The sequence below is a fragment of the Anolis sagrei genome, chromosome 1 (assembly GCF_037176765.1).
Source record: "Anolis sagrei isolate rAnoSag1 chromosome 1, rAnoSag1.mat, whole genome shotgun sequence".
Lineage (NCBI taxonomy): Eukaryota > Metazoa > Chordata > Lepidosauria > Squamata > Dactyloidae > Anolis > Anolis sagrei.
In genome coordinates, this window is record NC_090021.1 from 255,869,716 (window position 1) to 255,897,704 (window position 27,989).

Sequence of the window (27,989 nt, forward strand, 5' to 3'; positions counted from 1 at the left end):
GCATGGATGATAGTAAGACAGGTAGGAGCAACATTAATAAGCTAGGCCATGTAATATCTTGCTAACAGATGTTACTGGTAGAGTGTGGAATTAGACCACACAGAAAAAAACTCTTATTATGCTGCTAACTTTTATAATGTGAGTAGAAAGTTGGATTGAAGGTCTCAACTCAGCCATTAAATTCACTGGTTGAATTTGGGACATTCAACCAGAGTATGTCGATACTATTGGATTAATGCAGTTTGGCATTATGGTATGTCATCTTGAAAGGACTTTAACCTTCTCTCCCAAAGAGTGACCACACTACCAATCTAAGGATTTCATAGTGGTGTCAAACTGCATTAATTCTACAGTGTTGTTGCACCCTCACTTCACGTATTAATTATGAAGATTTACAACCTTATCACACTGGGCAACATAAGTGTCCTAGGAAGCCCCACTCCACCCATTATATGATGTAAGGTGACTTCTGGTGGGGCGCTTTGGGCGAACTGGGGAGGCAGCACCAACACATAAGCCGTCTTGTGTTCCATAAGAAACAATGGGGCTTTGGCAGAGTAGCGATGTTTCCCCATGTGGGATGGGAAAGTGTCATCTGGTGCCCGGGGCACAGGGATTGCCCTGCTACCATCCTGCTGCTGCCTCGATTCAGTGGACCTCATCCATGTGATGAAGTCCAGAGCAGTTATGCGGGAAGTCCTGTCGACTTCCTTGAGCTTTCTGGGGAAATGATAATAAATCACAATAAATGCTGCATACTCAAGTTTGAAGTTGTTATTATTACTCAGTTGTGGCAGACATCCTATGTGTGTGAAATCACCTAAAAACCCCTTCCAGAAATCTAAATGCAGGTAAATATATGGTAATTAAGAAAGGAATGAATAATGTTATGAATTAGCCTTAATTGTTCCTCACCAAGTGGCTTAAGTATCTTTAGTGGCTTGGGATGAGCTAGAAGCTTTCTTAGGAAACCACAGAAGCCCCAGGATTCTGGATGGTTACAACAGTAACAAAAATTAAACTTGGCAAATAAAGCTTCACGCTGTGGCAAAGTGTGAAATGTAACGGGAACAACATGGAGGGTATTGTTAATTGCCTCAGCTGGACATGTGTTGATTAATTAAGGGCACTTCTGAAAGTGCTCTTCATTTCGGTGTTAGGGCTGTCAAGCTGTTCAGCTATTAAGCCTGGCTGCTTCCCTGTTGATGTCCCTCAGGAATGGCCATAGGTGGGCTGAATAGTCTAGAATATGAAAACAGCTGCCTCAGGTTGAGGTCAACACTGTTATTAACAAGAGTGAGCAGGCTAGGGAATTGAGATGTCAGCTTATTTTACTCAGTCTTTTTGCAAATGCTCCTGAGTGGCAAGCGAAGGACGGCCGCAAAGTTGAATTACACAGCCTGTCAGATTGGCTCAAATGTTCCCCACATGTTGCTTAAGAAGCAGATGATGAGGACAATTATCAGCCATAGCTCCATTTGGCCAGTATAAGCAGGAACATGTGTTCATGCTTACCTCCTAAAATAGGAAAATTAAAACCATGGAGGAGAAATGCCAAACCTTTCCATACCTCATCACTGGGGGAAAATACCCATATCTTTGTTTCTTTTCACTGTTTACAAAAAACATTAAAAATCTTCTCAAAGTATCAAAGATATTGAACATGGAAATTACGCAGCTATGTACATAAGACACAAGGGAGTAATTAAAAAACACCTTTTAATGCCACATGCTACCTTTTAAATAGGAAAATTAATGTTTTACAGCGTAATAACTACTTATTCTCCCACTATCACTCTGGCATCGATTGCACTATATCAAACAGTATAATAGTGGCTTGATTTATGTTACCTCTGATCCTAGAAACTCCACCATGGTCACTAATGTGGGGAAGTGTTTTTCATTTCAAAAGTCTAAATTTCATGGGAACATTGTATCCTAGAATTGATTCTCCATTTGGACGACTGATTTTTAACATGGTAAATATCTATGTAATGTTGTCTACCCATTTGTGTGTGTGTGTTTCAAAAAACTCTTATATTACTGAAGGGAGTTCTCCTACCAAGATCTGTGGCTTCCCCATTTTAATACATCAGAAAAGTTCAAGAGATACCCATTAGTTGATCCTAACTGGATGATGGGATAAATCCATGCCAGATTATGGGCTAAATGTCTGTTTCACTTGTCCCAGATCATTTTTAATAAAGAGAGCAAAGTCACACACCCAAAGCAAATGAGCATCTAAGTTGGTTACCTTATCAAAACTGACTGAAATACCATTTGGCTAGATGAACTAGACACAGATTTCTCAGAACTGATTGATGGCTGAATTATTTTCTGGAAGATTATGTAGACATTGTAAACCACAAGAGACCATCAGAAAATTCAGATATTCAAAGCTTGTATAACTGGATTTCTAGTGTATTTTCTTAATGTTAACCACTGAATGACCATCTTGTATATAGTATCAAATTATACAGCAATTCAGTAAATCTTTCATTTTCTTTAACTAAATTCCAGAGTTTGTTCAGCCTCTAAAAGAACTACCAACAGAACTGCATGGATCAAGGAAACTATGGTTATTCTACAAAAGACTTTCCTGTTCTCCTGTCAAATAGAAAGGTTTTAGGAATTGATTTTTTTGTGACAGCCGAGGCCTGTTTTTCAGCACAGATGTTTATTGTTTATCTTTGAATACCATCATATCAAGAAGATTATTTTATAAAGAAAATTAATAATTGCTAGTAATTATAATGATTCCAATTAAATGATTATCATCTTCTCAAAGTATCAAAGAACTCAAACATGGAAATAATGCAGCTACATGTACATAAGGCATGAGGGAGCTATTATAGTGGAGGTGCAGAGGCAGATAAAAATGGCCTGGAAATCATGGCTTGAAGCCACTTTTAGTTGCAAATTCTGTCATTTCAGCAGTTTTTCTGAGTGTTTGGAGATTTGCGGGTGATTGTCTAGGCAGCCCAACATTCCTCAGAACTACCAGCAGCAGTGATTTGCCCACAATGTCACTTTTGAGCAGTCACTTTAAGCTTAAATGTTATTGGGGAGGAATGTGATTTCTCACATTTGTACCTGGCACTTCTCACCTCTTAGTGGACTCAGGGGAGCCTTACATAAACAGGCAACAATTCGATGCCAACACATATAAATTCGAAGATAAACAAAAACATTATAATCCAAACAATTAAAAGATCAATTATTAAAACAACAGTTAAAATCAGACAAGGATTCATATCCTTGTCATAAATATGCATTGACCACATCTTGGTGTTTTCTGGATTCCAGATTAACATCCTTGAAAATAAACCAGTTCTTGTTAGACTTCTATAACTCAAATCTGTGGATATCTGCAGGGACATCTGGGGGCCTGGGGAGGTCCCTACAGATGACGGCCTTGCAACATGTCTCATTACAGGAAAATAGCAAGATATGTTCCTGGAGATTCCCTGCTTTTCAACAGCATGGAAATTATTGTGCTGATGGAAGAGATTACATTGCTTAATTTAACACTTAATTTTTTTGAGGAGAGAGATTTTGGTTGTTACATGGTCAGAACAGAATTCAGAACTCTGAAATAACCAAAACTGTGAGTTGTGATGAAGTCACTCTAAGCTGGGTTCTCCAATTTGCTTTCAAAAGTATAGATCAGTGGTTCTCAACTTGTGGGTCCCCAGATGTTTTGACCTTCAACTCTAAGAAATCCTAACAGCTGGTAAACTCCATGCGGGGACATGAGAGAAGCCTCCCACAAGAATGGTAAAATATCAAAAACACCCGGGTGTCCCCTAGGCAACATTCTTGCAGATGGCCAATTCTCTCACACTAGAAGCAACTTGCCATTTCTCAAGTCATTCCTGACACAACAAAAAAAAACTGGTAAACTGGCTGGGATTTCTGGGAGTTGTAGGGCAAAACACCTGGGGACCCACAGGTTGAGACCCACTGGTGTAGATCAACTGTAAGTCTCAACTGCAGTAACCCCACTGAATCAATGGTGTTGACTAAATAACTACTCATTTATTCTGTGAATCTAATCTAATTTGAACTAATCATCAGATTTAAGGTGGAAATGTATCACAATTTAAGGATGCATACAATAAAATATTCATCCTTTACATTTTATGTAGTAATATCACCTCATAGTGACTTTATTACATGAAGAATGGCAGACAAGTCATGCCTAACATTTCTGACTGCTATGGTTTGACTATTTTATAGAAGAAGTTTATGATTATGATCTAAAGAAGTCATTTATATGGAAAAGATCACTTGTAAATTTCAAGTTAAGAGGCGGTGGCGCATAATATATCAGGCAAATTCTTCATTCAGGGCAGTATTATCCTTCTATAACTGGCATAGCCCTCTCTCAACCCTGAAGACATTAGTGAGTCTACATAACAAAACAAAATTCTCCTGAAATAGAGATGTTTTTACACAGTTAATTGTGTAACTGTATGTCACTGAAAATACAATCTAAAATGAAATTGGAGGTTCCCTGAGGTTATCCATCCACAGCAAAACTTCTAAGAAATTTTGAGAGAAACTAAACCAGCTAAATTACCAGGATTTTCAGCACAACTCTAGGTCGCATCAGGGAAAACCAATGTTTATTCTCAAATAAAATTAAAAAGAGTTTTGACAAAAACTGAATTAAAGTTATTCTTTTAAAATAATTTCTCATTTCTTTTTCGTTTTTTATTCCAATGTGCCAACATAAAAGTAATGTTAAAATGAAATAGTAAGGACTAGCTTTTTGCAAAAATTTGAATATTATATTAGCCAACTCCTTATGCAAAGTGTATGTTTGCAAGTTGCAATATAGCTCTCACATTTTCAACTCCTTTGTGGACATTGATACAAGGATAGAAGTCATGGAGTCCTCCAGATACTGTTGGACCTCAGCTCTTGCCTTACTTCACTCTTTGCTGTATTACCTACGAATGCTGGAGCGACGGCAGACAAGCCACCCCTGAGCACCCATTGCCACTCAGAGGCCACCGGATTGAGGGAGGTGGAAGACCAGAAGGCCCACCACCCCTCAAGCCCCATTTACAGATTGTTGATGTCCTTCTTCAGATGCAGGTTCTGGTCCCTCTCTTTCTCTCTCACTCTGTCCCTTTTCTTTTCTTTCTCTCTTTTTGCCCTCCTTCTTTCCCCCTTCCTTCTCTCTTCCTCCCTCTTTTCTCTCTCCTTTTTATATCCCTTTATTTTATTTTCCTGCTCAATTCTTGTCATTTTTATCTTTTCATTCAGGAGAGGGGAGAAAGGGCAAGAAAGAAAAAGGGAGGGAAAAAGGAAAGGGTGGCTCCTCCTGCCATGCACGCACACCTCTGTCTTCAAGCACCTCTCTGTGTCTCCTCGCCACTGGAGGTGGAAAGAGGAGGAAAGAGGAGAAGTAGTGTGGGTGCTGGCTGGCTATTTAGCTGCAAGAAGTTGCCTGGCAGCCATTTTGGGGAGGCAAAGGTGGCAGGGCTGAACGAGGCAGTGCCGCGACCCCTCTGAAATGGCTAAGCGATCCCTCTGGGGGTCGCAACCCCCAGGTTGAGAACCGCTATCTTAAAGGATGCAGACTTGCCACTAGTATTGAGATTTGACAGTGACTGTAGCCAACTCTACAAGGAATGGGAGAGGGCACCATATTAGGCAGCAAAGTGTCTTGGGTCACTCAGAACTCCACAGCAAGAAGCATAACCAGATCCTCCTTCCTAAATGGAGCAATAGGTCTGTCAAGATGCTGAAATTCATTTCAGTGCATTGCTTACATTTTCCCTGTTTAGGCCCCCTGAAGCCTGGGACCTCCAGACCTCAGAAAACTAAGGATTCTTCCTCCCTCTTTCCTCCTCTTCTCATTCCTGGGGTTAGTGTAGGTATGTACCAAGAATGTAGATACTAGGTGTGAAAAATGAGGGCATTGCACCTAAAAAGTGTTTTGCCCTCAAGTGAAAATTTTCTTCACTTCTCGCATTTCTAGCAAAAGTCAATGCCCTCAGTTTTCCATAATTGTTTTTGTACTAATAACAGCTGATTGTTGAATGTAAGCCTTGGGATTTGGTATTCTGCTTCATTCTAAACTTACTTCTGCAAATGAAGTGTTAATTGTATTTCCTCCCTTTCATCAGATTAGTTAACAATGGGATTACACAGCTAGTAAAAAAATCCAACCCAAAACAGACACAATAGGAATGACAAAATGTTGACTTGTGTCTAACAGCAGCCAGTGCATATTCTTTAAACAATGTATAAAAATCCAGCAAAACAGTCACAACTTTCCAGATATCCGTGACATATTTTAACTTCAGACAAATACTGACATTTTCCTGATAACTACTAGAACAATTATAATTAGTCATATTTCATCACATGAGAAAATGTGATATCTTTAAAACTGAAAGATTAGGGACATATTTTTATGACAACTGTAGTCTAACTTTATGATCACTGGAGACTTCAATTTGGGGAAAGAAATATTTTACGTATCATTATCTCAGCATAATTAATGTGCAGTAATATCTTGCTTGAACATATAGAAACCCTGTTTGACATAGTCATATATAGTACAATCTTATGCCTTGGCAAATCATTCTTTCTGAAGAAGTGATCCATACCCATTAGTTAGTAGAATTACTAGCACATACTTGTTCTATTATGTAATACATGAAATGAGTTAATTTTATTTTACTGAGGTAAAATAATTTTATTTTAATTGTTTCTAAACCACAGTTTAATTAGAAAAGACAAAATAGAACACAGAAATGTAAAAATTATCCCAGTTGGTAGATCTACCCATTTGATAACTCCAAATACAGTAAAATAACAAGCTAACAAACACAGCTATAGAAACAAGGCACCTTAAGGGTGATCCAGAATTGAAACTATTGCCGTGATAATGGTAAAAACTGTTGCTAGAAGTAGAGGACAGTGATGATCCTTTCATCCCAATCACTACTATTCATGCTTGCAACGCTTGGGACTGTGATACTTGGGTCTATCCACAGTCCACAATTATTGCAGTTTCAAAGTATTTTAATTGTCAGAGCAACATCCTTTTGCATGCTGGGATTTCCAGTTTGGGGAAATTAGAGTTCCTCAACTCAGCCAGATAACAACTCTAGAGCTCTCTAGCAGTGAATTTCTGAGAACTTCACCAAACAACAAACCATAGGATTCCACAGAATAGAGGTGTGGCACTGAAAGAGGAATTAGTAGTGTATGGTGTGGATGAAACTACTACTGACAACACTCCTGTCCTTTTAAAATTGTTTTTTGCTGCTTCCCTGTATTGCTTCACATGCTGATTTATTCACTCTCACTGTTTTTTCACTGTCTCCTCACAGTTCAGTCACAGAGCTATCTACTTTGCTGCTCTATCACCTACAGAAAAAAGCTGTTGCTGCCCACTGAAAGCATTGAATGTTTCCTTCTTCTTTTTCACACTAGGATACTGGGTGATAAATGCTATTTAGTCTACTCAACCCATTTACTCTATTTACATTTACTCAACCCAGAGTCCAGTATACACTGGAAGCAGAGGAAAATGGCATGAATGTCATCCTGAGAAGGGAATAGGAAACAACCTTGGGGCCATGGATAGTGTTTCTCTCATGAAAATATGCTCTCTGAAATCCCTGGATGGTTCAGGAATGTTTTGTGTGAGAAAAAACCTGACAGGATGGGAGATAAATACCAAGAAATATGCTTCTCATACAGCTAAAGTTTATCCCTGGGACTCTTAGAGGAATGACTTAGACATATAGGGCAGGATGATTTATGTTTGATTCTTCAGTAAGTGAAGCATGATGCATGTTTTTGCATCAAGGAATCATTTCTGCCTCTGAAGAAATCAATGTGTTTTGTTTTGCTATGTTGGACTTCTTTTGGCAAAATTAACTTTTCATCTCTTTTGGCATTTTTGGCTTCTTTAGGCAAAGGGAACTTCTCATCTCTATCAAGAAGAAGGGAAATGACTCCTCTGAAGAAATTGATATGTGGAAATTAAACCCTGCATTGTTCTGCCTGGGCCCTTGTCCATTTCCCATAGGAGTGTTACATCCTATAGAAGAGCTCTTGGTGCCATCTTGGGTATATTGAATTTACAGCGGGGTTGTCTGTTCACTTTTCATCACAATGTGTCTTTATCTAAGACAAAAGGCAGGCTTTCTTCTTGTCCTGTTTTTAACTTGAAATCCTCTTTGAATGCATATCACTAAAACAAATATTGTTAAAACAAAACAAAAAGACAGGCATATTTTAACTGGGTAAATGTTGATGGTTATAGAAATGTGCATGCCTTGGAGTAGCAAAAACTCAATCATCTTTTGAAGTCTCTAAAATATTTCATTAACCTGGTATTATTTTATCTACTTTTCATATCCTCTTTGAAACATACATGACAACTGCATGGTTTATGCAAACTCATATTCACAGAAATAAGTGACATTTATCACCCCAGGGTGGCCAGATCACAACTCAAATTTTTCATGAAGCTGGATTGGGTACCATGAAAAGTCACTTCAAACATTAGTTGTAGTTTCAGTTAGTCCTCTGTTTTTACTATCAGGGGTATGTTCTGCCTGAGGTGTGAAAGTAACTTGACCTGTCTTAGTTCCTTGTATCATGAAAAGAGGCAAGTGAGATGCCATTTGTTTCTCATCTTCAGACAACAACATGTATTTAATTAGTCCTGATTGTGTGAATTTGTACTGTATTGGAAGTGGCTGTGGTTGGGAAGAATAGCACTACACCTGAATTGGGTAAGGGTTGTGTAATCCCCAACCTTGTCCTAAGGAACATCAAGCATTCCCTGGCTGTTCAAGATGAACCAAGATGGTGTATGCCATCACAACTCATACAGCAGCAAACCAGCAGCTAGCTATTCTCCCATGATATAATTGGCAGAGACCTCCAGGGGACCCTTAGGAGACTTCTCAGATATTTTTCACTGTGTACCTATCGATAGGAAAATAGCCAGATACTTATACGGCTCTCTCTGTTCTCCACCAGCCAGGAAATGGCCAGGGTTGCATCTGAGAAAAGGTGGGTTGGTGAGGTTTGGACAGGAGATTATTGCAGCTAAATCTCCTAGTGCAGAACCAGAACCTTTGTTTACTCAGTTTACTTACCGTTGAAAAGCATGTTGAAAAATTACTGTTGTAAACCCAGAAAGCTGACACGTACCAAGTCAGTTCGCTAGTCATTCTAGTCTAGTAATGGTGACGCTGACTGACAGAAACTGAGATTCCAGACCAGAGATTTTCCAGGGGTGATAGGGATTAAAAGCCTTGAAACCAATTTCTGTATGTAAAGTGTGTGTTTTGAGTTTTTATGTCAAGTTTATGTTCTACCACTGATCTAAAGACTTTCCTGTTACTATCTGAATGAGGAAGAGAAAAAAAGATGGAGAGACAGACAGATAATGGATGGATGACAAGAGGACCAACATTTTGTATAGGATGAACAACTAACTAGGCAGGATTCTGACATAGAGGCCCCCACCCATTTCAAAGTGACCAAAAGTATTGTATTACTTGACCTGGAACTCATAATCCACCTGCCTTTGCTGACTAAAAGTTAACAAGCGCAATACGCACAGCCAGCTATGTTATTAGGATACACGAGAAAGAAATTTCCGCAATTCCTTCTTGAAAGACCAACAATGAAAATAAAATAAATAATCAAACATTTGCTGGCTTTTTGTCACAAATACATCCTGGTGCCTGAAGCTATTACCTTACTTTAATAAATGCTCTGCTGGCCCAGTCTTTTTGTTTTATTACTTAATTTTCTACACAGTTTGGCATCCAGCTCTCTTAGGGTTTCTGTTTCTTATTGTTTCAAGCCGCTTGAGAAATTTACTCCTGAATAGAAACTTTAGAGGAACATCTAGAACACCCTTTCTTTGGTTCCCCTGATTCTTTTTTGAGTCCCTCAAGTGTGACCGATGGCTAGGGATCCTGGCATTTGAAGTTCAACATCTCTGAAGGTCGTAATATTGAAAACTCCTGTTCTAGATACATGCAAGAGGATGTCCAGCTGCTAAGAGGATGAAAGAGACACATTTCACATGTAAGATGAGTGGACATTGTGCAGTCACTCAGAAGTTGGTAAACTGCAACTCATCACTGGCTATGTTGGCTGTTATGATATGTAATCCAAGCATATCTAAGGGCATGGTTGCATAATTCCCACTGCAGTGCAAATTTAAAACATAGAACACTTATCCTCACTTTAGATGCATCTATACCAGGGGTGCTCAAAGTGTGCTCCACGGAACCCTTGGGGCTCTGCAAAACATACTGTGGGGCTCCATGAAGCCTACTGAGGGTCTCTGTGGTTCCCTCCTTTTCCTCCCCTCCAAGCTTTCCTCTGTCTTTCCTGCTCCTCCCCCCCACCCTTTGCCTCCCTTGCCACTAACCCCCCCCCCCACTGCTCAGGGGGTGCACTGATGGCCCCTGGGGTCTTTCACTGAAATAGTGTTAAGTTTATGATGGTTAAAATGTTCTTCATTTTAAATATTGTATTGTTCTCCCCCTCCCCCCCCCCCCTTCATTTTTTTGCAGTACAAACAAGACATCTGCAGTGTGCATAGGAATTTGTTCATGTTTTATTCAATTAGTTCACACAAACACTCTCTATCCATTTGCCCCTGGCTGGGCCATCTGTCAAATTTGAAAATGTGTTGCATTCAAAAGTTTGCCCATATGTGATACACACACACACAATATATATATAAACATTTATTGGGGCTCAATTATAAACTTTTGCTTCAAAAAGGGCTCTGCAGCTGAAAAAGTTTGAGAACTCCTGATCTATACAGTAGAATTAATATAGTTTGTCAGCACTTTAACTACCCTGGCACAATGCTACAGAATAGTGGGAATATAGTTTTCCTAGGTCTTTTGCTTTCTCTGCTATTGCCACACCAAACTACAAACCCCAGGATTCCATAACATTGAGCCATGACAGTTAAGGTGTTGTTGGATTGCATTATTTCTACAGTGCAAATGTATTCTTTCTTGTACAACACAGTAAAAAGGTAAAGGTTGCCCCTTGACATTAAGTCTAGTGTCCAACTTTGGGGGGTGGTGCTCATCTTGATTTCTAAGCTGAAGAACCAGCATTGTCCATAGACACCTCCTAGGTTATGTGGCCAGCATGACTGCTTGGAACACTGTTACCTTCCTGCAGAAGCGGTACCTATTGATCTACTCACATTTGCATGTTTTCAAACTACTAGGTTGGCAGAAGCTGAGGCCAACAACGGGAACTCACCCCGTCCATGGATTCAAACCACCAGTCTTTCAATCAGCAAGTTCTGCACCTTAGCGGTTTAACCCATTACTCCACCATGGTCCACACAGTAAATATGATAAAATGTTTACAAAAAAGACAGGCAGGACACATTTTGCCAGGATACATTTTGCCTAAAACCAGGAAACTAACTGTATCAAAAGCAGACTGAACCCATTCTAGATTTGCCATTGTGATTATGAAGTCCATGCTTCATGTGAGGACTGTGGGAATCAGATATGCTTTCTGAGCAAATCTAATTTCCCGAATAAGCAATGTGTAGATGTGCCCTGACAGCAATGAGCAAACCTTTGCATGAAATTTTAAATTACTGATATTTGCATAAGTTCTTGTGGACATTGTTTACAATGAGATGAAATTTAATGGCATGGCAACTGAAGTAAGTAATTCTATAAACATTTAAAGTGTCTTAAAAGCCTAAGAATGTGCAAACATGCTTAGAAATGTTTAAATAGATATGTGGGTAAAAGGTTAGATATGCATTGTTTGAAAAACTATTCACTGCTAAAACACCCTGGTTAAAAAAAAAGCCCAGGGTATTTGAGATTTATTTTCTCTCTCTTTAATCCTGCTTTACAAAGATGCAGGGATGACAACCTTGGAAAAGGCAATTTTTCACATAGCCAAAGCACAGACAGAATGGCGGAGATGATATGTAGTTTAGGCAAAAAGCTTGAACACATGAAATGCCAAAGTACACATGCCACAGGGTTGGCCAAATCAAGCATAAGACTTGCCTCATTGAGGGTGTTGATGACAAAATCACTATAAAAGCCATTTTGGAAAAGAGATGTAAACAAATGGCTCAGCCAAACAAAACTTAAGGGCCTGGATGATGATTGCATAATAGAGCCCACAACAATACAATAAGCAAAAAATGAAATGATTCTGAAAGACGGAACATTGGGTTCAACAAACCAATGTGTGGGATTGAAGCTACCCTCTTGAGAGAAAGCTTGGAAACTTTGACCCTCCTATTGTTTTGGCTTGAAATTCCCACAAATCTTTTTAATTGGCCATGCTGGAGGAGTTTTGGGAACTGTAGACCAAAATATCTGGAAGGACCTAGTTTCCCCATCACTGTCCTATAATGTCCTCTGCAGCTATGCTTTAGAAAAACATGTATATAATTTTTAAATTTAAAAAGTTCTCTCAAAAAGTGAACACTAAAAGTGAAGAAAGAAATCTGAAAGTCAAGATGTATGATGTTTATTAATTCATCCTATGCTCACACTTTGTATTAACAAAAATGTCTTAAGTTTCTCCCAATGCTAAGCAGGTCTCATTTTTTTCTTGGACAGAGATGCTATGGGTTAGTTTTACTTGTCAATGATCTTGGGAGAGACAAAACACCTATTCATTAGATTTGTTGAAATGATATGCAACAGGAGAGTGTGCTAGTCCTGTCTCCTTCTTCTTATGTGGAAAGCAAAACGACAGACTCAATGAGTTTCCTATGTGTATGGGAGCTATCCTCCACAAACAGCACTACCTTTTTGGGGTGCTGGGATTGTGTACTCCTGAGAGCAAGAGGCTAGGCTATGCTAGTAGGAGCTTCAAGGAAAATGTGCACTCCTGTCAGGACTCCATCTTAGCACTAAACCAATTCAGGAATGGGAGGAGTCATCGCAGACAGCCTCCAGAAGAGCTTTACCATAATCACCCAAAGATAACTGCGCAGATGACTCTATCGGCAATGAAATTCCAGCTGTGCCTGGCAACTTTCACTTTCCAATCTGTTGTCTCACTGCATGTCTGGTGTGCATGTGAGCACTAGAGCAATGGGTGGAAAGGGAAAAAAAGTCTCTGAATCTAGCATAGCTGTGCAGTCACGGTTGTAAGGATTCAAAAGGTGAATGGACCCCAACCTTTGTGGTGCATATTTTATTTATTTATTTATTTATTTAGTATTCAAACTTATATGCCACCACTCCCCTGGGGCTCGGAGTGGCTTACAAGAAAAGGCTAAAATCTAACACAATTTTAAAACAATTTTAAAACAATTTAAAACAATTTAAAAACAATTTAAAAACAACAATATCAAAGATCAAAGTCCTGTCGAAACAGATATGTCTTACATGCCCTGCAGAAAGCTGATAGGTCCCACAAGACATGGACTTCAGGTGGCAGAGTATTCCAGAGTGATGGTGCCACTGCTGTAAAGGCTCTGCGTCTGGTTGCTGTTAGACGCAAGGTCTTGACACTGGGAATTTCCAATAAATCTTGGTCCTCAGAACAGAGATTGGTAGGGGGTGAGGCGGACCCTCAGGTACATCGGCCCCAGACCAAGCAAGGCCTTAAAGGTGAGTACCATCACTTTAAAAGTGATCCAGTGCTCAATTGGTAACCAATGCAGCTGCAGAAAGATTGGTGTTATGTGGCATCTCATCGGAATTCCTGCAAGAAGCCGAACAGCTGCATTTTGTACCAACTTGAGCTTCCGGATCACCGACAGAGGAAGGCCAATGTAGAGGGCATTACAGTTGTCCAGTCTTGAGATGACCGTAGCCTGGATCACCATAGCTAGGTCGTCCCTGGACAAGTAGGGGGCCAGCCGTCTAGCCTGCCGCAGATGAAAAAAGGCAGTTCCTCTAACATCAGAGACCTGGGCCTCCATTGTCAGCAGAGGGTCCAAAAGGACTCCCAGACGCTTTACCAATGATGACGGGTGTAGCGCCTCGCCATCCAGAGTAGGCAGCTGGATATCCCCACTGCCCGGTTGACCCAGCCATAGGATCTCCATCTTTGCTGGATTCACCCTCAACCTGCTGGCACGCAGCCATCCAGTAACAGCCTCGAGACACTGATGAAAATAATCGGGTACAGAGTCCGGTCTGCCCTCCATCCTCAGCACCAGCTGAGTGTCATCAGCATACTGGGAACACTCAAGCTCAAAGCCTCGAACCAGCTGAGCAAGTGATCGCATATAAATGTTAAACAACAGAGGGGAGAGAATGGCCCTCTCAATCACCTTGCCCAGGAACGAGAGATTCGAAACTGGGTGGTAACTGGAGGGAACTGAACAATCTAAGTCTGGTTTCTTCAGCAGGGGAGAGACCACCACCTCTTTTAAACCCTCTGGAAAAACTCCTTGCTCAAGGGAGCTGTTTATAATCTTCAACAGAGGGTCACGAATTAACACCTGCAAGGTCTCAATCTGCTGCCAGTACTGTGTATGTGGACATGTGCATATTCACTTTGCATCTGCTTCTGCCACATTCAATTTGCTTTACATGGCAGCTGCAGATGAACCCCACAGAAAAACAACAAATGGAATTTATCGACATAACAATATTTGGGGGTGAATGGTGGAGACATTTTTACTTAGAAAATGACACAGGAAAGGAGATTGTCAGAAAATAAAAAATGTACAGGGAGCACACAGCCCCCCTGCCAGTGTGCTACTGAGCAGAATTCGAAGTGCTGGATTTAGCCTAGAAATCCCTAAACGGTTCCGGTCCATCTTACCTCTTTGAATGCACCTCACTTTATGAGTCAGCTAGAACACTAAGATCTACCGGGGAGGTCCTGCTCTCAGTCTCACAGTCTTTGCAGGGGTGATTGGCTGGGGCAAGAGACAGGGCCTTCTCGGTGGTGTGGCCTTGGGTGTGGAATTCCCTCCCCAATGAGATTAGATCAGCCCCTCCCTCCTAGCATTTAGAAAACAACTAAAGACCTGGTTGTTTAAGAAGACATTTGGTGAATGTCAGGAGTACTGACATCTGGAAATAGTTAAAGATAACCTCGGAATTGATGAAAGATTTAAATGTTCTATTTTGTGTTGTGATTGTTGTTTATAGTTTTATAGTTTTAATGGTTTTAATCTATTGCTATATGTGGTTAATTTGAGATGGGATGTTTTATATGTGTAAGGTATTGCATTTTGCCATGGATTATCTTGTGAACCACTTTGAATCCCCCCAGGAGTGAGAAAAGCAGTATATAAATACAATAAAAATAAATAAGAAGAAATGGAGAGGCATGGAAAGTAAGAAGAGATGCTCCAAAAGCAGTCAAAGCATATAATGCAAAGTTTCATTGAATAATATCAATAAGACTTCAGGGAAAATCGAACAAGATAATCATAATCTAAGTTTAAACTCATCTATAATGGAAGAAGAAGAAGAAGAAGAAGAAGAAGAAGAAGGAGAAGGAGAAGGAGAAGGGGAAGGGGAAGGGGAAGGGGAAGGGGAAGGGGAAGGGGAAGGGGAAGGGGAAGGGGAAGGGGAAGGGGAAGGGGAAGGGGAAGGGGAAGGGGAAGGGGAAGGGGAAGGAGAAGGAGAAGGAGAAGGAGAAGGAGAAGGAGAAGGAGAAGGAGAAGGAGAAGGAGAAGGAGAAGGAGAAGGAGAAGGAGAAGGAGAAGGAGAAGGAGGAGAAGGAGAAGGAGAAGGAGAAGGAGAAGGAGAAGGAGAAGGAGAAGGAGAAGGAGAAGGAGAAGGAGAAGGGGGAAGAGGAGGAGGAGGAGGAGGAGGAGGAGGAAGACATTGAAAGATTCTATGCAGAAATCAAGGAGAAAAAGATTTGTGGTTAACCATAGGTTAGTGGAATGCAAAACCAGGAAACAGAGCACTATCATTCATAGAGTTGCCATAAGTTGAAATAAACACAACAGCTGTTAACAACAACAATAAGGCAGGCTCTCCACAGTGCTGCTCTCTATGTTAGAAGAAGGGCAGACATAAAGAGCACAGGGGCTGTCTTTGAAGACAGCCTGGAAATTGCAATTGATACAAAGGTTGGCGGCCAGATTGATAACTGGAGCTAATTATAGGGAGTAGACAATCCACCTATTAAAACAACTCCACTGGTTGCTGATAGGTTTCCGGTCCCAATGCAAGGTGCAGGTTATCACCTACAAAGCCCTAAATGGCTCAAGTCCTGCCTATCTTCACAATCGCATCCTCCCCTATGAAGCTGTGCAGGCTTTAAGATCTGCTGGGGAGGCCCTTCTCTCGCTCCTGCCTCTGTCACAAGCATGGTTGGTGGGGGCAAGGGAGAGGGCGTTCTTGGTGATGCCCCTCCCCAGCTCTGGAACGCTCTCCCCAGGAAGATTAGATTTGCGCCCACCCTGTCCTAAAGACCTGAAAACTTAGATGTTTCAATGTGCCTTTGATTCATTTGGTTCATGTATTGACTCGCCCCCACTAGCCCTATCCATTGTCTGGCCTTGTAGCACTTTATAACTCACCCCACCCATATAGCTTTATTGCACAAGCCCTTACCCTGTCCTAGATTTGAACACACCCACTGTTCTCAGCTGCTGGTTGATGATGATTGTTTTACTTATATTTTTATGATGTCTGTTGTTTAGTTTATTGTCTTAATTATTGAAATGTAAGTTTTTAAAAATCTGTGTTACATTTTATTCTGTTTTTGCTGGGCTTCGTCCCCATATAAGCTGCTCAGAGTCCCTTTGGGTAGATGGTGGTGGGATATAAGAATAAAATTGTTGTTGTTGTTGTTGTTGTTGTTGTTGTTATTATTATTATTATTTATTATGGGGGATATGAATTTGCCTTCTTTGCCTGTTCTTTCAGTATGCCTATTACATGGCTGAATATTGAATCTGAGGGAATACAATTGGTTCATCCGTTGACTAGCCCCCCCCCCCCCCCAAACCCTATCCATTGTCTGGCCTTTCCAGTCCCAATTCAAGGTGCAGGTTATCCAGTTGTTAAATAGCATTTTTCTTTAAATAAGCGATAAAAACCTTTGTTCAATTTTTTCAGGCCTACAATACTTCTCATTACTTTTCCAGAAAGAACAACAGTGAGGGATTGTAGGAGGATTTTTCTTCAAAGAGAGCTAAAGTTTTGCTAGCCCTGTTTTAAATGGGAATGGTCATATCACAAAATCATGGCCATTGTTCCTCTCTCACAAACTAAGAATTGTAGTTTTGTCAGGGTGCTGAACATTTCCTGTTGTAGACTCCTAGCCCTTCCACCGAACCTTCCAAGGCTCTATGTCAGGTCAGTTGAAAAATCAAAGTTTTTTCACGATGTTTTGGAGTAAACTCCATGGAACCCAGCTAAATTCACTTCTAAGTAAGCATGCATGTCATCAGCCTATTAATTTAGAGCACTGCAGATTTATCCTCACTGTCAAAGCAAGGGGCAGCACAATAGAAGAATATCCATTTCTGTCTACAGTGCCTGTTAAATAAGCAAAACTCCTCATCTCCTTGCTGAAATATTGTTAGAGTTATAAAAGGAAAGAGACAACAAACAAACTGAAAAGGAACCCATTTATCAACAGCACTTTGCCCCAATTCCTCTTTGAAACAAATAAAAGTTTGGAAGAAGGCAAGACATTCAGAGTATTCTGTCAGAGGATAGTGTAGAAGAAAAAAGTCTTTCGGGAGGTTTAATTCCCTGCCTACTTACACGTTTAGTGGTTGCCAGGCAGGCCACTGTGCTTTTGCTTTGATGACAGTCAAAACCTCATCACTCTGCAAAAGAGAAGCAATAAACTTCAATAAATAAAATGATGTTTGGACAGCATTATGGTGAATAACACTCTGCGGTGATTTGTAACTGGCAGAAAAGGCACTTGAATTCAAATTGCTCCTCATAATTTCTGGGAAGGCAGATATAGTTCATTCCCATTTCTATTCAGAGAATGATTTTCCTCCTTTGGGTGACAATGAGGATAGCACTGACATAATGTTTAGTACTATTTGTACAGATCGTCTTGTATGTGTGTATGCTGAAGCACATGTATCTTTTTCCAGCTTAATTTCACCATCCCTTCTGTCGACATCCCCTCAAAGGTCAGCCTACCCAAAGTACCACTGGTACATATGAGAGTGACCTTAAAGTGCATCTATATGTAAAAGTATTGCAGTTTGACAGCATTTTAACTTCAATAGCCCAGGGATGTGGAATTATGGGAGTTGTAGTTTTATAACTTCTCTGCCAAACAAACTACAATTCCTGGGATTCCAAAACTCTGAGCCATGGTAGTTAAATTAGTGTCAAAGTACAATAATTCTACTGTGCAGATGCATCCTAAACAATTTTGCTGCCTGAGAGAAAGCAGTAGTTCTCATCCTCCCCTTGCTTATTTAGGTAAATATAGTACCTAACAGACAATTTGTTTTGGCACACAGGAGCAGAAAGCACACATTTAATCTGAAACCTGGCAGCAAAAATGCCCCCCCCCCCTCCATTTAAGTCATAGCTTTCTTTTGAAAATATTTACAATTCTTATTTTGATGCTTGTATTTATATGTTATGTCACCTCAAAGTAAAGCCATCTTCTGTTGATTGTTTATCTACTGCAAATAGCATCAAACCGGGATTGGAAAAAGAAATTATTTTGCAGTTAACTGAGATTTGTCCACAAACAATCTGTAGAACAGTGGTTCTCAACCTGTTGGACCCCAGATATTTTGGCCTCCAACTCCCAGAAATCCTAACAGCTGGTAAACTGGCTGGGGTTTCTGGGAGTTTTAAGCCAAAACACCTGGGCCCCACAGGTTGAGAACCACTGCTGTAGAACCTAGGGATGAAAGAGAAAGTGCTAAAGACACAGTTGCTTTCTGCTTAACTCATTGTGTAGCCCATACATTCAGTTTCTCACCAAGATATTGAGGTGAACTTCGTAGCCCTTTCAGGGTGCATCTACACTGTAGAATTAATGCAGCTTGGCACCACTTTAACTATAATATTTCAATGTTATGGAAACCGGGGACCCTTAGTTTTGTAAGGCACCAGCACTAATTGGAAGGGAAGTAAAACTACAACTGTAATGATTCTGTAACATTGAGCCATGGCAGTTAAAGTGAGTAAAACTGGGTAGTTGGTACCAGGCATGTAGCCGGGGGGGGGGGGGGGGGGGGCTTGAGGGGCTTCAGCCCCCCCCCCCCGAAATTCTCATGGTGGTTCGTGAAAAGGCCTTGCTGGTGCATTATTTAAACTGTTATGTTTATTCATTTCATGATCTGATCACCATACTCAATATATCCCATATGCATGGGGGTATTGGGGTAATGATACAAAAGGTTTGCTAGGGTTGACCCTCTTTCACTCAGACTCAGCCCCCCCAAAACTCACCCCCCTGAAACCCCTCCTGAAAAAAACTCAGCCCCCCCCCCCCCGAATCAAAATCCTGGCTATGGGCCTGGTTGGTACCCACTTCTGGGAGCTGGACATGGGTGCAAATGGTGAGAGGATCCTTATTGTCACAGATACTGTACCCTACAGCAGCAGTGGCCGGAGGCTGAGGGAGAAAGTCATGAGGGGTAAGGGCCACTGAGGTGACCATTCCACAGCCTCTTCTCCATGCAAATATGTCTGCTGTAAAACATCAGGCAGCAATGCTGCTGTGGTGTAGTGTGGCAGTGTGTACCTGTATATCCACAGTGTCAGTAAATCCCCATAAACTTCATTTTCACTGGAAAGAACAAGTAATTTTACAATTTTGTCTGCTGTGAGAAAATTGTTGAAAAAAGCAGTTTTTAAGGGTATTCACAGTTCAGGATTTATTCTGTGCAAAAAAGGAAGGAAACAAACAGCATTTGTTTTACAAAGAAACATCATTTTGTGCCCTGCAATCTGAGAGATTCTGGAAGCTGTAATGCTAAGAAGTATTTTTTTATTGTTGAAAGCTTTCATGGCTGGAATCACTGGGTTGTTGTAGGTTTTTTGGGCTATATGGCCATGTTCTAGAGGCATTCTCTCCTATCCTGGTCCTTAGGAGAGAATGCCTCTAGAACAGTGGTTCTCAACCTGTGGGTCCCCAGATGTTTTGGCCTTCAACTCCCAAAAATCCTAACAGTTGGTAAACTGGTTGGGATTTCAGGGAGTTGTAGGCCAAAACACCTGGGGACCCACAGGTTGAGAATCACTGCTCTAGAACATGGCCATATAGCCCAAAAAACCTACAACAACCCATTTTTTTCTTTTCTTACAAATGCATGGGATGGGAATATCCAGAAAGATACATTTCAGGGAGTTGTGATAGCATCCAGAGATGTGTCAGTAGTATTTTTGCCAGACCAACAGTGTGAAGGATCTGTTTTGCAAGATACCATTCCTATGAAGATATAATTCATAGAATCATAGAGTTGAAAGAGTCCTTGTGTGCCATCCAGTCCAACCCCCTGCCAAGAAGCAGGAAAATCGCATTCAAAGTACCCCTGACAGATGGCCATCTAGCCTTTGTTTAAAAGCCTCCAAAGAAAGAGCCTCCACCACATAATCAACATGTGGCTGCTTCTCTTATGTGTCTCCCATATAATATATCAGGAGTAGCATACCTATTTGTAGCTAAGTGGATAAATGCAGTTTTGCTTTCTTTTTTAAAATGAAATTTAGACGGATTCCTGTTGTCTGCCAACCCACGAAGAAACGCACGAGAATAGAAGACACAACACCAATGTTTTGGATTCAAATTGGGCAACTTTTATTTAACGTTACCTATTTAATTTCTTAACTTAACTCAAGGGTGTAAGGAACTGGTGTAACCTAACCCAGGTAGCATCACTACCCGACAATAACAATTTCCGGGCGAAGCACCTGGTTTTCGGTAATCAAACCGTATCACCATCAAGGGAAAGGAATGAGGAGTCTCTTCCAGAGCTCTTGTATCGAGACTCCTTCCAAATAAAGGCCATTAACACACCTCACCCTTTACACTGTAGGTGAGTGTTTAACTTAAGGGCCTTTCACCCCTTAAAGGGGTGCCCTAGGTGCACACCGACTAAAGGAATTTCCCTATCTATTTAAGCCTGGCCTATTTAACGCGTAGCCCACTTCCTCTATCTAGCCCCTAAACAGTATAGGGTAGGCAAAAAACCTCTCCTATAAAACAAGAAGAGGAAAAAATTCCTACCCGGCTCCGCAGGCAACCGCAAATTATACTGTTAATGGGCGGGAGTGGTGGGCCAACTTCCAGGCGTGGAATGAGCCTGGGAGGGCCTGGCCTGTGTTAGCAGGCCACGCCCCCGGATGTTCTGGAGGGTTCCTCCAGAACTCCTCCCTGCCTCGTGTGAGGCAGACAAATGTTTTTTCTCTCCCCATTTCTTGGGGAGAGGAAAACTGTTGTCTGCCAACCCACGAAGAAACGCACGAGAATAGAAGACACAACACCAATGTTTTGGATTCAAATTGGGCAACTTTTATTTAACGTTACCTATTTAATTTCTTAACTTAACTCAAGGGTGTAAGGAACTGGTGTAACCTAACCCAGGTAGCATCACTACCCGACAATAACAATTTCCGGGCGAAGCACCTGGTTTTCGGTAATCAAACCGTATCACCATCAAGGGAAAGGAATGAGGAGTCTCTTCCAGAGCTCTTGTATCGAGACTCCTTCCAAATAAAGGCCATTAACACACCTCACCCTTTACACTGTAGGTGAGTGTTTAACTTAAGGGCCTTTCACCCCTTAAAGGGGTGCCCTAGGTGCACACCGACTAAAGGAATTTCCCTATCTATTTACGCCACGGATTGGGGGCAAATGTCCATTTAGCCCCCATCCCCCACCAATTCCTCTAACACCCCTCTAATACCTTCCTGTAAATCTAATGAAAATCGTTGGTTGCCCAATTCTGAAAGATGTACTCAGTCACCACAATACAACCTCTCGTCGTCACGTGTGATGTTTGGGTATTCAATGTAATGACCCCTCCGCTGGATCATGAACAGTCGCATGGCCCAGTGCACTCGTTTTCTGGCTTTCTCGAGCCTTCCCACGTCGCCTCCTTCCAGCCACTAGCAACGAGGTATGATAGCAGACCAAACGACGTGCACCCTGGGCCATGACCAACAAATCCTTCGAATGTCCGCCCGTGCTTACCAAAAGAGGGCTTTGCCTGCTAACAGGCCCACATCGTTACCACCGAGGTGGATAACCAACACATCAGGAGGAAAAACCACTCCCGGCATCAAACAACAAAGGGGGCACAAACCGTCCCAACGCAGGCTTCTCATGCCTCTCCATTCCACCGTTGCCGTGGAAGAGAGACCCAAGTGCTGGCCATAGGCAGTCCTGTGGGCCTCTCTCACTGCCCAGAAGACATAACTGTGTCCACAGACCAGTACCATTCTTCTATGTGCCAGCCCTGCGTGAACAGTCGCATGGCCCAGTGCACTCGTTTTCTGGCTTTCTCGAGCCTTCCCACGTCGCCTCCTTCCAGCCACTAGCAACGAGGTATGATAGCAGACCAAACGACGTGCACCCTGGGCCATGACCAACAAATCCTTCGAATGTCCGCCCGTGCTTACCAAAAGAGGGCTTTGCCTGCTAACAGGCCCACATCGTTACCACCGAGGTGGATAACCAACACATCAGGAGGAAAAACCACTCCCGGCATCAAACAACAAAGGGGGCACAAACCGTCCCAACGCAGGCTTCTCATGCCTCTCCATTCCACCGTTGCCGTGGAAGAGAGACCCAAGTGCTGGCCATAGGCAGTCCTGTGGGCCTCTCTCACTGCCCAGAAGACATAACTGTGTCCGCAGACCAGTACCATTCTTCTATATGCCAGCCCTGCGTGGCCTGTGACGGTAATGATAACTAGGCTGAAACCAACCGTATGTAACTTCTGGTCTGTTTTGGAAGTTCTACTTCTGATTTCCACACTATCTTAAAAAACTTTGATGTCGGAAACCAAAAATGCGCGGTGTGAGGTATCGTTATTGGCTAATGTCACCAATTCACTCACGCGTAGCTGCAAAACGTGCATTCCACGCCGCCGCCTGATATAAAAACTATTCATAATATGATGTGTGGGGAACATGGCTCAAGGGCCGGGATCTGAAAATCCTCCTAAAGCCGCAACGCAAGTAATTTGCTGCAGCTCTGTAAGGCTAACTTTCCAGCCAGCAACTAAGCGGACCCGCTTTGATCGGGCTGGGGCCCTTTTGGAACATTAACCTGTCCTGGGTTCCTTCTACTGAACTGGGCGCCTCTTGGCCCACCTCTTGTGGGTTTTCCCTTGTAACAACTATTGGTTGCGTGGTTACCCTGGCATATTGCACAGGCGTGCTGATATTTACAGTCATCGCGGGCGCAAGCTCCCTGGGCCGACAAGTATAAAGCGCCAGTAAAACAAATTGACAATGTTTTATCACTTATATATATAGGGCAATGCATAACTGCTTAAATCTGTGCCTAACCGACTCTTATATAGTTATAACGTAATAGTCCGAGGCTCATCCTAAGCTCGCCCTTCAAGTGACCCACTGTTCAAGCAACTAATATGCTATTTACTTGTGTTTGCTTTACCTAAAGGCAGAGCTCTCAAAATGCCATGCAAGGGAAGCCAAGGCTAGACCGGGCATCTTGATGAACTCCCATTTGCATTGCTTCTTGCTGCGAGGTTATCCCAAGTTGTGGCTGACATCAGGAGCTCACCCCACACCCAAGTAATCAGAGCCTATCGCTGTGCCTATTGATCTATTCACATTTGCATTAAGTCTCACTGTGAGGCTATCGCAAGCTGGAGCTAACATCAGGAGCTCACCCCACACCCACGTAATCAGCGCCTATCGCTGGGCCTATTGATCTTTCACATACCCTTTCGTCTTTGCAGCTGTTGTGCTGGGCCTCCCTGTCGAAAGGGCTGACTCTCTTTATTGTTTTGTATAGTATGGCCGCTATCGGCCTTCTCACCAGAAACTGCTCTGGTTGTATTCATTACCTCCATCCACAATTGACTGTCGATGAGGTCCCATCGCTTGTTAGGCATCGTGGCAGCCTCAGAACAAAAGCGGCTATCGTAAACAAGCCACGCCTGACCAGTGTAGTTGACATATGCCCCATATATTAGATTTTGATATTTAAACAAGGCCTTGGCCCTGTAATCCTTTAGGGCCGCCCACATTCTTCTTCGGCGCCATCCTGAAAGGAAAATAACCAGTGACTGTGTCAATAAGTATATAGCGCCAGTATAACAAATTGACGAAGACTTTGTCCCTTATATATATCTAAACATATAGGGCAACACGTTTGCATTGAGTCTTGCTGTGAGGTTATCACAAGTTGGAGCTGACATCAGGAGCTCGCCCCGCACCCAAGTAGCCGGAGCCTACCATTGGGCCTATTGATCTACTCCCATTTGCATTGAGTCTTGCTGTGAGGTTATCACAAGTTGGGGCTGACAACCGGAGCTCACCCGCACCCCAGTAGCCAGAGCCTATCGTTGGGGCCTATTGATCTACTCACATTTGCAATTAGTCCCACTATAAGGTTTACATAAGTAGAGGCTAACCGCGGGAGCTCGCCCCCCTATACCAACCCAGGCCTGCCACTGGGCTTATTGCTCTAGTCATTTTCCTTTTTGAGTATACAGGCCGACTGTAAGGCCAACCTAATTTGGGGCTAACCAAGGGAGCTCACCTGTAGCAACTGGCAAAGACTGTACCATTGGGAGGTCACATAAGTTAAGGCTCCCATCAGGAGCTTGCAATACTTATGGCCAGGGCCCGCGACAGGGCTTATTGATCCCTTCCCATTTGACTTCATTGCTGGATCTAACAGCAGGAGCTCTCTCCCTGATCCATTTTTTTTTTTGGTATCAGAAGCTGGATTAAACAGCAGGAGCTCCCCCTCTGATCCTATTTAAAATAATAATTTTTATTTTTATTTTTTATTTTTTATTTTGGTATCAGAAGCTGGATCTAACAGCAGGAGCTCCCCCTCTGATCCTATTTAAAATAATAATATTTATTTATTTATTTATTTAGGTATCAGAAGCTGGATCAAACAGCAGGAGCTCCCCCTCTGATCCTATTTAAAATAATAATTTTTATTTTATTTTATTATTATTATTATTATTTATTGTTTTTTTTTTTTTGGTATCAGAAGCTGGATCAAACAGCAGGAGCTCCCCCTCTGATCCTATTTAAAATAATAATTTTTATTTTATTTTATTTGGTATCAAAAGCTGGATCTAACAGCAGAAGCTCTCTCCCTGATCCATTTTTTTGTTTGTTTTGTATCAGAAGCTGGATCAAACAGCAGGAGCTCCCCCTCTGATCCTATTTAAACTAATAATTTTTATTTTATTTTATTTATTTTTTTTATTTTTTTTTGGTATCAGAAGCTGGATCTAACAGCAGGAGCTCTCTCCCTGATCCATTTTTTTTGGTATCAGAAGCTGGATCTAACAGCAGGAGCTCTCTCCCTGATCCATTTTTTGGGAGCTGTGGCTAACATCGGGAGCTCGCTCTGCTCCCAAATAAGAACTATCGACCTTAGGTCAGCAACCACTGTAGCCAAGGGTATAACTCCCCTATTACCTGTGTATATTTAACATCATACCTACTACATATAACACGCATCCGGCCCAAAATAAAGTAATTGAAATAACTTTCACTTTCATTTTGCCCCATGTGGCAAACGAAATTGGGCCTATCCTAAAATGGCGGCCGCCCCATCTCCCACAATGGCCTCCATCAACGGCCCGGACGGCGACCAAAATTGACGCTGCGAGCTAGCCGCATGCCAAGCCGCCCAGCTCCAGGCCCCTGGCCACGTGGGCCCTTGTTTGCCATAACCAAGGCCTCTGTGAAGGGCCCTGAAGGGCCCAGCCTTCGTCCGGGAGGGGTGGGGGGTGGGTGAAGCCTACCTCCCCCAGGACCCCTGTACAGACCTGTAGATGCTCTTCTTATCCCCTTAACCTCTTTTCTTCTCTTCTTTGCTGAACCTCTTCAGGCTTCTTGTCTTCGCTCTTCTCTGCGACCTCTCTCCCCAACTTCCAGGCGTGGAATGAGCCTGGGAGGGCCTGGCCTGTGTTAGCAGGCCACGCCCCCGGATGTTCTGGAGGGTTCCTCCAGAACTCCTCCCTGCCTCGTGTGAGGCAGACAAATGTTTTTTCTCTCCCCATTTCTTGGGGAGAGGAAAACTGTTATCAGCAAGTCTGAAGCTATATGTCGTGCAATAAACCTCAAACAAAACCACGTTTTTAACAAGACTCTGGTGAACATCTATCATGTATTTCTAGGAGCTTCACACTCTCCCTGGATTCTTTCTAAGTAAATTGCTTAAGTGAATATGAAGTTCTGAAGTGATTCCCATGATTTCCACACCCTTTAAACTGACACACACACAACTGTTCCCCAATTAAACTCAAAACCCACACCATACATTACATGTAATTGGCAGCTCCAACTGAGCTGTCCTTTCAGGTTAGTGATAATCTTGCCATCCCCTGCTTGACAGAAATGACTCCGATACCTCAGGCTAGCTCTAATCCACATATGCCCCAGTTTAGGGAAATCAATTTTCACAGGCTGCTTTTTTGCTATTGCTATTATTTTTCTCTTTCTTTTTTTTAACTAAGAAGTGGGAGGTAGGAAACTACATCTATGGCCAGTGGCACTTATTTAGCTTCTCCTGGTGTTCTTCTCAGCCTAAAAGAACAGTTTGAAATAATATTTTTAATGAAGAGCTTATATGTTGTTTTTATTATGACAGGCAAGGGGCCAAGCAAGTTTCCACTTGAGGCTCATCAGTATAAAAAATTCAGTCTTCAAAATCAGCAAAAATAACATAACATTTTAACTTAGTATGGTGAGAATTTGGCTTTTTGTTTTTCAAATGCCATGTGAATTACATCAGTTTATATAACTGGGAATGCTAATACAGGATGAGTATTCATTGTCCAAAATTCTTGAGGCCAGAAATATTTTGTATTTCATTTTTTTAAAAGATTTTCAAATATTTGCATTAGTCTGTCTTTCTGTTTGTCTTGTGATGCCTCAGAGGTGGGACTCAGTTCAAACATGAAATTCATTTATGTTTTATATGCATCTTTCATAAATAGCTTTAAGGTGATTTTATATAAAATGATTTTAATAATTTTGTGCAATAAGCGAAATCTATGTACACTGAAAGCAAAGGTATCACTATCCCAGTCATCCACATGGACAATTTTGGATTTTGGGGTAGTTTGGATATCAGAATTATGGGTGAGGGATGTTCCAGCTGAATTTATCACTCTGTTTGGAAGTGGCATAAGAAAAGTAATAAAATCAGTCCCATGTGAAACAAGGCTCTAATGCACAAATGGCAGAAATGAAGTGAAGTACTCTTGAACTAGACTTGGAAAAGAATTATGCAGATCATTTAAAACACACAAACACTTTAGCTCTGCTTTTACATTTTTCCACTTTTTTCCCTGGCTCATGTTAAAATCTGAACTGGGGAATATTCTGCCCTCAGCAGGCCCTCCTGAGTCTTGAGTCTTTCCATCAACTCCTAGGTAAATCTTTTCTTAGATGGGATGGTAACAGAATGCCAGTAATGGTAGGCACAGAGACCATTTCTTTGGCTCTGCAGAATCTGGCATACTTGCATGGTGGCCCAACAGACTCTGTGATCTGTGTGCATGAGCCTGCTCACTTATGCAAATCCAGTAACCCTGAAGCCACAGGGCCTAAGCATCATAACTTCCAACTATCCTGACCTGGCAGGGATGGATTCTCTATTGGTCCACCTTTTAAGGTGCTTTTAAAGTGCTCCAATTTCTCTCTCTTCCTCCCATGTTCTTCCTTTATTTCAGCTTGCCTCTTTTGCCTTAAACAAGAGTTCCAAGTGCAAAAGCAGTTTGAACTTCCTTAACAGTGAGTCTTCACTGCTGCTAAATTCACAGCGTCTGGAGCAGAAATGATCCAGACTAGCCTCAGACTCAGTCAGATGCAATTGGATACAGT

General features: G+C 41.9%; 1 protein-coding gene across 3 annotated transcripts in view; it reads right to left on the minus strand.

Moving 5' to 3' along the window:
* The window catches only part of SPON1 (spondin 1), a 408,791-nt gene that overhangs the window by 63,938 nt on the left and 316,864 nt on the right, over positions 1–27,989 (minus strand). For all 3 annotated transcript variants that reach the window (XM_067462685.1, XM_067462684.1, XM_060766576.2), the window contains exon 7: positions 17,712–17,776. In XM_067462685.1, the coding sequence (XP_067318786.1) occupies positions 17,712–17,776 (65 nt within the window). The remainder of the gene's footprint in view (positions 1–17,711; positions 17,777–27,989) is intronic.